At 46.3% G+C, this 9,269-nt stretch overlaps 1 protein-coding gene across 1 annotated transcript; it reads left to right on the forward strand.

Moving 5' to 3' along the window:
• The first annotated feature begins 3,728 nt into the window (after nucleotides 1-3,728).
• LOC130486779 (protein phosphatase 1 regulatory subunit 3C-B-like) lies at nucleotides 3,729-8,988 on the forward strand. Its single transcript, XM_056860076.1, has 2 exons — nucleotides 3,729-3,742; nucleotides 8,088-8,988. The coding sequence occupies exons 1-2, from the start codon at nucleotides 3,729-3,731 to the stop codon at nucleotides 8,986-8,988; spliced, it is 915 nt and encodes a 304-aa protein (XP_056716054.1).
• Nucleotides 8,989-9,269: the final 281 nt, after the last annotated feature.

Below are 9,269 nucleotides of genomic sequence, written 5' to 3' on the forward strand. Positions count from 1 at the left end.
CACTGTCCTTGGTGCAGCGGCTAAACTGAGCTTGTGAGGCTCTGGTAGCAAAGAGGAGAGGGGTGTCAACACCAAAGAAAGGATGGTGGGTGTGGCAGATCCTGACCTTTGGCTGGGCTAGAGGAGCACATGTTCTGCAGGATATCCAGCAGGTGGCAGTGTTGCACTGCGGCCATTCTGCACAAGCCTGCCAAGTTCTATAAACCATCTTCTGAAAGCCGTGTGTGTTCTCATCAGTGCAAGTGGGTGTTGGTGAACTGTGCCTGTTCCTCTGAAGGATATTGTGATGTCTGGGCAATCCTTACCTTGCTATACGAACATTGTTGCAGTCTATGTCCTTTCACACATGCAGCAAAAATAAAATATCAGCTGCCACTTTAATACCCCCGCCCAAAAAAGTTGCTGGAATACCTCCAGGAATGAAAGAGCTTAATCTGTTTTCTATGCAGGCCCTGTGTTTCATAAATACATTTAAAGTAATGCTGTGTTCTCCATTTTAAAATGTCCAATGTGCTCCCAATAGCAATCATTAAACATGTGCCTGTAAAATGTACAAACCTGCCCATTACAGAGTTGTAGATCAGTGCTCCCCAACCTTTTTATCGCCGCGGACCGGTAAATGTTTGATAATTTTTCCGTGGCCCGCTTGTTTTGATTTAATAATTTTAATTTAATTTAATTTATATAAATCACAAAAGATGACTGTGCCCCCTTTCAATACAGAGATGCCAGCGTTCCCCTTTCAATACAGAGATGCCAGCGTGCCCCTTTCAATACAGAGATGCCAGCGTTCCCCCCTTTCAATGCAGAGATGCCAGCGTTCCCCCTTTCAATACAGAGATGCCAGCATTCCCCCTTTCAATACAGAGATCATCGCTCCCCTTTCAATGCAGAGATGCCCCAGCATTCCCCCTTTCAATACAGAGATCATCGCGCCATAGTGCTGAGTCTCCTCAATAGCAGAGAACCCCCGCCCCCCCCCCTCCGTGCACTTATGCCTGAACCCGCACAAACACATTCGACCCAGGAGTTGTTGACCTAAATAAGTGCAATAGGCCTGGGTGAATGAGAGGGCATTCTAATAAAACCACTGCTGCTCCTCTTTCCGTTTGATAGTGCTGAGTCCCCCCACTCCGTGCACTTACCTCACGGCAGCTTCTCTTCAGTCCCCGCGTCTCCGACCTCGAGTCCTCAGTCCTCCCATGGCGCCTCCTCCTTGGCCAATGGCGTGAGGTTTTCATTCGCTATTCATTCGCTATTGTCACACAATGGGCGGGCTTGGGAGGGCACAATGCTCTGCGCCTCGGCCGCCCGCCACAGTAAAATGATTTGAAGTTCCTCGGGCGGCCCAGTGCCGATTGATCCACGGACCGGCACCGGTCCGCGGACCGGGGGTTGGGGAACACTGTTGTAGATGACGTGATTTCTAATTAGAAGCTGCCGGTGATTTAAAACAGCAATAAAAGACCAAATGCTATTCTTCCCCCCGCCCCCATGCACGTCAATAAAGGTGCTGTGGCAAAGGGAATTCTGGTGTCAAGGTGCCCCTACAGAAAAGGCCCTGTCTTTGGTTGCTGGTCACCTAAAGGCTGAGCAAGCCGAGTGGGCCTCTGGAGAATGTCTTAACTGGTGGACGGTCTTAACTGGTGGACGCAAATACCCTGGTTCCAGGACTGGTGATCGACTCTGAATGTAAGAACCTACTGTGCCGATATAGGGGGTCGAAAGGCCTTCTCCCCCTTCCCTCTGTATTTAAAAAGAGCTTTGGGGAAATTTGACAGCTTGTTCTTTGCTATTCTGTGATATTGTGGTTGGTTCTATGAAAAAGGTATTGTAACTGTTATATTTGTTTCTCCCACGGTATAGGGTTGCCAGGTGCCCACTGGCGGTGGGCAGTGGGGTAGGATTACCATCTCCAGGTTGGGAAACTCCTGGATATTTGGGGGAGGACAGGGACCTCAGTGGGGTACCATGCCATAGAGTTCACCCTCCAAAGCATCCATTTTCTCCAGGGGAACTGATCTCTGGGTTGTCTGGAGATGAGCTGTAATTCTGGGAGATCCCCAGGCCCCATCTGGAGGCTGAGCAAAAAAAATAGAAACAGCACAGTAGCCAAACAAATAGATACCACAATAATTAAACCAGATACGAGAATAAACATGGGAACACACGCAGACGTCAGTGTGATAAACCTAGAATAGAATAATTGGCAACATGGTAGAACATACACCACAAGTACAGCAATTAATGAAGCCAATACTCTATGCAATTGTGACCCAATGGGGCTCAAAAGCAGAATGATCTAAGTACGGGAAGATATGGTCAACCTCCACACTGTTTGAAACACGAAAAGGAAAGTCCAGATTCTAATCCTTTTCAAGCGTCTTCTTCAGTCGCTTGTAATTTAGTGTCAAGATGAAATTGACCAGAAAGTCTCCTTATGCTTGGAGGCTGGCATACCATGGACCATGGACCAATACCTACAATGGACCAATACCTACCAATACCTGCCTGTGAACTTACAGGTTGACATGTGCAGTCTCTCTGACCAATAGGTGTGTGAGTCACTGTCTGGGCATGACCCTGATTAGAGAGGCAGCAGGCAAATTACATGATGCTGTTTTTAGACGCATTGTCTCCTAGGTTCAGCACAGGGTGGCTTCTGTGGAGGATTAGCAGCCACGTGGCTAATTCTGATCAGCCAGGGAATTGCTGCTGTTGCCCAAAGGCCAAGAACTCCGCCTTCACAGGAAGTCCTGGGCACTCACATTTTTTTTCATCCATCCCTTTCCCAAGCTTTTGCACTTTTGGTTAGGTTTTTTAAATTAAATATGTATGCCCTGTTTTTCTCCACAATGGGGACCCAAAACTGCATACAACATAGGTCTTTCCTCATAACAACCTTGTGAGGTAGGTTAGCTTGATAGTGTATGACTGGGCCAGGGACATCACATGAGGTTTCACATCGAATAGGAATTTGAACCTGGTTCTCTGAGATCCTAGCCCAGCATTAGAACCACTATACCATGTTGGCTAAAACTTCCTAATACATAACACAGAGTATATACAAAGGATTAAATCACAGAATATCCTTTAAATGAACCCATTACAAAATAATTTTCACAGTAACTTCTCCACACCTCCCATTCCCCCCAAAATTGTACGTTATCAGTCTGATTTATCAAAGCAGTACGTTTTGCCATCTCTGTCACCCTTATGTTTTGAAAATTGTATTTGTTTCTTATAAATTTTTTGAAAATTGTATTTATTTCTTATAAATTTTTTGAAAATTGTATTTGTTTCTTATAATTTTTTTGAAAATTTTATTTATTTCTTATAAATTTTTTGAAAATTTTATTTATTTCTTATAAAAAATTAAATGATAGCCTTATAGTTGTGGGTGGGGCCCCCTATGTCTCCTGGCAACCAATGTTTTTAGACCCAGTCCACCACTGCACTCTGCGCATACTCAGGCGCGTCACTTTTCCAGATTCCTTGCATTAAGAACGGGCTGGTCTCCCCCTCCCCGTGTAGGCAGGAAAGACCGGCCGCGAGCCACAGCAGCGTTTTTGGTCTGGCGGGCTTGGGCGGGGAGAGGGCGTGTCGCGGGTGCTGATTGGTCGCCTGCGTGGGTGCGGCCGGGTCGGTGCGGCGCTCCGTCTTCCGCTCTTCATTCATTCATTCGGGACTCCATTCATTCGTGAGAAGGTCTGGGACGGCGCAGCGAGATGAGTTGCGGCGAGTGAGTGCTTTGGGGTGTGCGTGGGAAGGGAGGAAGGGGCTCGTCCCGAAGACCAGGGGGCATGTTAGGATGCTCGCCTCCTGCAGCCCTCCTTTCCTTTTAACTCTGTATTAAGTCAAAGTCCTCCAAAGTGTCCTGTCTTTGACAGCCTCGCTCAGATCTTGCAAACGGAGGGCTGTGGCTTCCTTTATGGAGTCACTCCATCTCTTGTTGGGTCTTCCTCTTTTCCTGCTGCCCTCCACTTTTCCTAGCAGGACTGTCTTTTCCAGTGACTCTTGTCATCTCATGATGTGATCAAAATACAATAGCCTCAGTTTAGTCATTTTAGCTTCTAGGCTTGATTTGATCTAGAACCCACTGATTTGTTGTTGTTTTTTGGCAGTCCACTGTATCTGTAACACATCCGTAACCTTTTAACCCTGCTAGGTAAATAATCACTAGTTTTAAATAGAGCACCCACACGCTCTTCCTCCCTTAGCCGGACCCCTGTGCTATTGAGCCGTTGAGTGGCAGGGGGAACTTCAGCCGGAGAGGTTTCCCTTGTCTGCATCTCGGGGGGAGGAATGGCTTTTCCCCCTGCTGACTTTCTTTCTTTTCTTTTCTTTTTAATACTTTTAATTGCTTTTTCCATACTAACACAATCCATCTTATTCGGTATTTCATAAAGCTTATCTTTCCATATGTTAGTAAATAGCAATATATAGCTTAATGTATACCTTCATTGTTAAATAGTTTGGACTTCCCCCCCCCCAGCTTCCTCTTACATATTCATAATCTAATCACTCCTTCATATTAAAAGGACTTTCTTCATGGCGTACAAACGTTAAAGATGCAGAAGACTTGCCACAGGCAGGCGGGCAATTACCCTGTGCAGCTGCAGATGTGGCACCAATAGATAATTTTATCTGGTGCAGCTTCTCTCTTGGAAGTGCTGCAGGGATGTGAAAAGTGGGACCTACTGAAGACCCTTAATCTATCCCTCTGCTCAAGGAACAGGAGCCTGCTTTGTGTTGTGTTGGACCACCTCAGTGAAAATTTCCTAAAAGTAAATTTGGGGGTCAAGACAATAAAAGAATACTTGTGGGCTGTTATCTTGCAGTATCAAATGTTGGGTGTGTGCTGTAGAGATTTGGGGGTGGGGGGGAGAGACAGACAGTTTAGAAAGGTTTGAGGACATCATTTGTAGGATCTGTGGCAGGGATAGCAACTTCACCTATAACACCACTAGCTACACTGATATTAGCAAGTACTCATTGATCTCCATTCATTGGAGAAGAAGAAGAGTTGATTTTTATATGCCGACTTTCTCTACCATATAAGGAAGAATCAAACCGACTTACAATCACCTTACCTTCCCCTCCCCACAACAGACACCCTGTGAGGTAGGTGAGGCTGAGAGAGCTCGAAGAGAGCTGTGACTAGCCCAAGGTCACCCAGCTGGCTTTGTGTGTAGGAGTGGGGAAACAAATCCAGTTCATCAGACTAGCCTCCGCCGCTCATGTGGAGGAGTGGGGAATCAAACCCGGTTCTCCAGAAAAGACTCCACCACTCCAAACCACTGCTCTTAACCACTACACCACACTGGCACTTGGTGGTATTCTGCCAAACAAACAGTTGCTAAAGGCACAAGAGCAGGCTGTGATGTTTTTTTGTGTTTTTTTTTCTGGTTTGATGGCAAAAGCCGGGGCAGCCACACAGAGCCTCTTGAAGACAACCTGCATTGTTCAGACGACAGTGCTAATCTCTGAGCGCAGCATTATCAATGGCATGCAACGGCCTACTTTTTACTGGCTGCAACAACACACTGGTGATGCTTGAAGTAGGCCCATATGTGATTTGGGGTCCCGCATTGGCACCTGCTTTCCGTTCGTGGTACATGGCCGTCTGGCTAGGGAGGGGCCTTGGCTCAGTAGCACATGCTTTGCAGGTTGAGAGTCTTGCTTTCAGTTCCTGGCATCTCATTTTAATGAGCAACCCGGCCATGGAAGCTTGCTTGGGTGACCTTGGGCCAGTCACACACTCTTATCCTAACCTGCCTCACAGGGTTGTTGGGTGGATAAGGAGAGCAGAACCATATAAGCTGCATTTGGGTTCCCATTGGGGAGAAAGGCAGCATCTAGATAAGTAAATAAATAAAATCTTGGGCAGCTGGGCTAAGACCAGCCTCTTCCTAAGGTTCTGGAGAGTTGCTGCCAGTCAGAGTAGATAATACTGGACAAAACAGATCAGTGTTCTGACTCTGAAAGGTATTTTCCTATAGACTGGAAGGGGGTTATGGTGTGGATAACTATGTTTGAACATTTGGCCTTGTCTGTTCCTGCTAGTCCTTCGCAGTATCTTGCTGCTATATAAAGAACTTCTATATGCCAGTTGCTGGGGGGGGAGCAATAACTGGGGAGTGGGCTTGTTGTGTACTTATTTGCAAGCCTTCACTGGGCATCTGAGTAACCACTGTGGAGAACAGGGTGCGAACTAACCTAAGTGGGCCTCTGATCTGATCCAGCACGGTTGGAAGTATCTTTTACCTGATCTGGGGTTTCTCAAAATCTTCCCTTTCCAATTTCAGGGGCCTAGGCCCTTATGTGCCCAGAGATTGTACCTTTTGGGGGTTGCTAGAGCAGTAGAGTGTGGGGTTGGCACATTGCTCATCTCCCATTTATTTCAGTGGAGCTCAAGTACGTCACCTTTCCCTTAGGGAAGAACTGGCGTTTGGATTTTCCCATTCTAGGACCGTGTATATTAGGTTGACCTTTTGTTTGCACTCTACTTCAACAAGTGGGCGGAAGCCCACCACTTAAACTGGACCCGCTGTGCAAAGCGTACTGAGCAAGTGTGGTCTTTGCAAGGCTGCCAACAATTTAAAGAACGTTTACTTAATTGAATTACCTGCCTTTAACTGATGAATCAATTAGTCAGATCTGTTATCCGAACCTCAGTGTAGGTGCTTTTTGTCAAGTACTGAAAGACGTTTATTAAATGGTAAGTGTGCAACTTAATAAATGGAGGCTATTACTTGTTAAAGGAGCAATCTTTAAAAAAAAAATAGAAGAATGACTGTCTTTTATCTTTTCTCTGTCATTTCCCATTAGAGTACAGCATCAGAACCAAAATAGCTTCCAATGAAGTTCTAAGCATGTCCTTAACATGCCACCTTGCCTAGAAAATTTTGGCTGGGGTGGGGATCAGTGGCAGAGCATCTGTTTTGCATGCAGAATGCTCCAGGTTCAATTCCCAGTACCTCCAGGTAAAAGGACCAGGTGTAGCAGTAGCTGCGGTATCGCTACACTTTTTTTGCTGAGTTTGCAAGCTAACTGAGAATTCAAGCACTTTCAACTGTCAATTAACTTTGTTTGCTTAAAGTTGCTTTCATCTTGGACAATTAGCTGAAGCAGTTACAGAAAAGTTAGACTAATTCCTTTTTAATAGAGGTTAAGAGTTGAGATTGGCCTTGCTATATCAGATTATAAAAGGGATTATCTTGCTATATCAGATGTAATTCATATGCACATGCTGATTGGCTTATTTGCATTCATGTTGATTATCTCATATTTAGTTAATGAACCCATCAGTTATCTAGATAATAACAACATGATTATGTTAGAACAGATTTAGAGAAAGATAAGATTGATATCTTTCTGTATTTTCTCATTTTTTCATGCTTGTATTTTTTCTGTCTTGCTCAATAAAAAGAATATTTTCTTATCTCAATAAAAGACAAAAGTGTCTACAGGTGTCCTGTCTGGTTTGCTGGTTAATAGCTCAAAAGATCCGAACTCAACCCCCTTACTCTTTTGAATGATCAGAATTAAAGGTTGTTAATTACCTTAAATAGATAAATCCTGAAGAACTCTGCTGCTAGACAGTTTTGCACAGGCAAAGCTTCTAAAATTGTTTAGTGCACGTCCTCTAATCCGATGCAGGAGGGAATTTCTCATTACACAGGTAGTGGGTGATGTGAAAGTCTTCCATCTGAGACCCTGGTGGTCTGCTGCTAGTCAGAGTAAAATAATACTGACCTTGATAGACCAAAGGTCTAACTCAGCATAAGGCAGCGTTGTGCATACATGTACCCTTGCAGATCACTCGAACTGTAGCTTAAATGTAGTTATCCAAAGTTGCCTCTCTGCTGTTTTGTCATGGATGCATGTATGGGAAAGCCTTCGCATGCATCAACTTTCCAGTGTTGGAGTGAACATGGAGACATGGATGATATGATGAGTGCTTTTACTGATGTGCAACTGTGTGTTTGGAGAAGTTAGGCGCATGTGAAGGAGCCCTAAGCTGCATATCGTTTCCAGTCCTTGTGGGGCATCTTTGGCCACTAACCTCCTTTTCTTGCTTCCAGTCTTTTCCAGGTGTTCAGTACACGGGCCATTGTGCCCCGAGCCACACAAGGAGACCGGGCCGCGCGGCTTTGCTTGAGCCACCCTCCTCCCATCCGTAAGCTGCTGGACTCCTACGAGGAGCTGCGAGGTGGCCTGGGGCACCAGCCCTTGAGGTCTTGCTTGTGTGTGGAACCCGAGAGGCAGGAGGGTGCCAAGGGCTGCCGTGGCAAGAAGAAGAAGAAGGTGATCTTTGCCGACATGAAGGGCTTCTCTCTGACAGCTGTCCGGATCTTCTCCAAGATCGAGGAAGACCTGTGTGATTTGCACCACGCCCTGTCTAATCTGACCAGCTTCCGGAACAAGTTTCGGGGGGCCCGGCTTGAGACTAGAAAGTACATGCTAGACTTCTCCCAACCCTCTGCTGACTATTCCGCTTTTCGCAGCCGCCTACAGAGCGGCTTTGTTTCACTGGAGAGCTGCCTGATCCAAGAGAAGTCCCTTTCCGGGACCATCAAAGTCAGAAACATTAGTTACGAGAAGGAAGTGTACGTCCGGATCACCTTTGACTCCTGGAAGACTTTCCAGGACATCTGTTGTCGGTATATGCACAACACCTATGGATATACAGACACGGATGCATTTTCCTTCGAGGTGGCTCTGCCCAAAACTCCAGTTCCTTGCGGGTCTGTTGAGTTCTGTATCTACTTCCAGTGTGGGCCAATAGTCTATTGGGACAACAACCAAGGGAAGAACTACAGAGTGCGCCAGGTGGTCGCTTCTTCCCCTCCTGGTGCCTTTTCACGGCTGGCCAAGAGCACCATTGGGGCTGGGGAGCCCCTGGGGACCTCTCGGGCCGCAGCTTTGGTCCTTTCACGCTTGCAGACCTGGCGGCGATCAGAGAACCGTGACCCTTATTGGTAGGAAGGTTATGAGTCTCGCTTTCTCTGTACAGCTCCTGACATTTCCTACCTGGTGTCTGCTGGTGGCTTTGGTGCGGACTGTTCTATGGCCAATACCACGTGCTGAGTTGATAGTTTGGCAGCCTCCGCCATGACCTTTGGTTTGCAACGGCGTCTTGGAAAAGCCTTCAGAACTGGGACTTGCTGTAGTGGAGACGTGGCTGCCTAGATTTGTGGAGCAGGCAAGATGCAGGTGTAGAAGGAAGGAAGAGCTTGGTCTCCCTACCATGCCACCATAAACAT

Source organism: Euleptes europaea, chromosome 14 (genome assembly GCF_029931775.1).
Source record: "Euleptes europaea isolate rEulEur1 chromosome 14, rEulEur1.hap1, whole genome shotgun sequence".
Taxonomy (NCBI): domain Eukaryota; kingdom Metazoa; phylum Chordata; class Lepidosauria; order Squamata; family Sphaerodactylidae; genus Euleptes; species Euleptes europaea.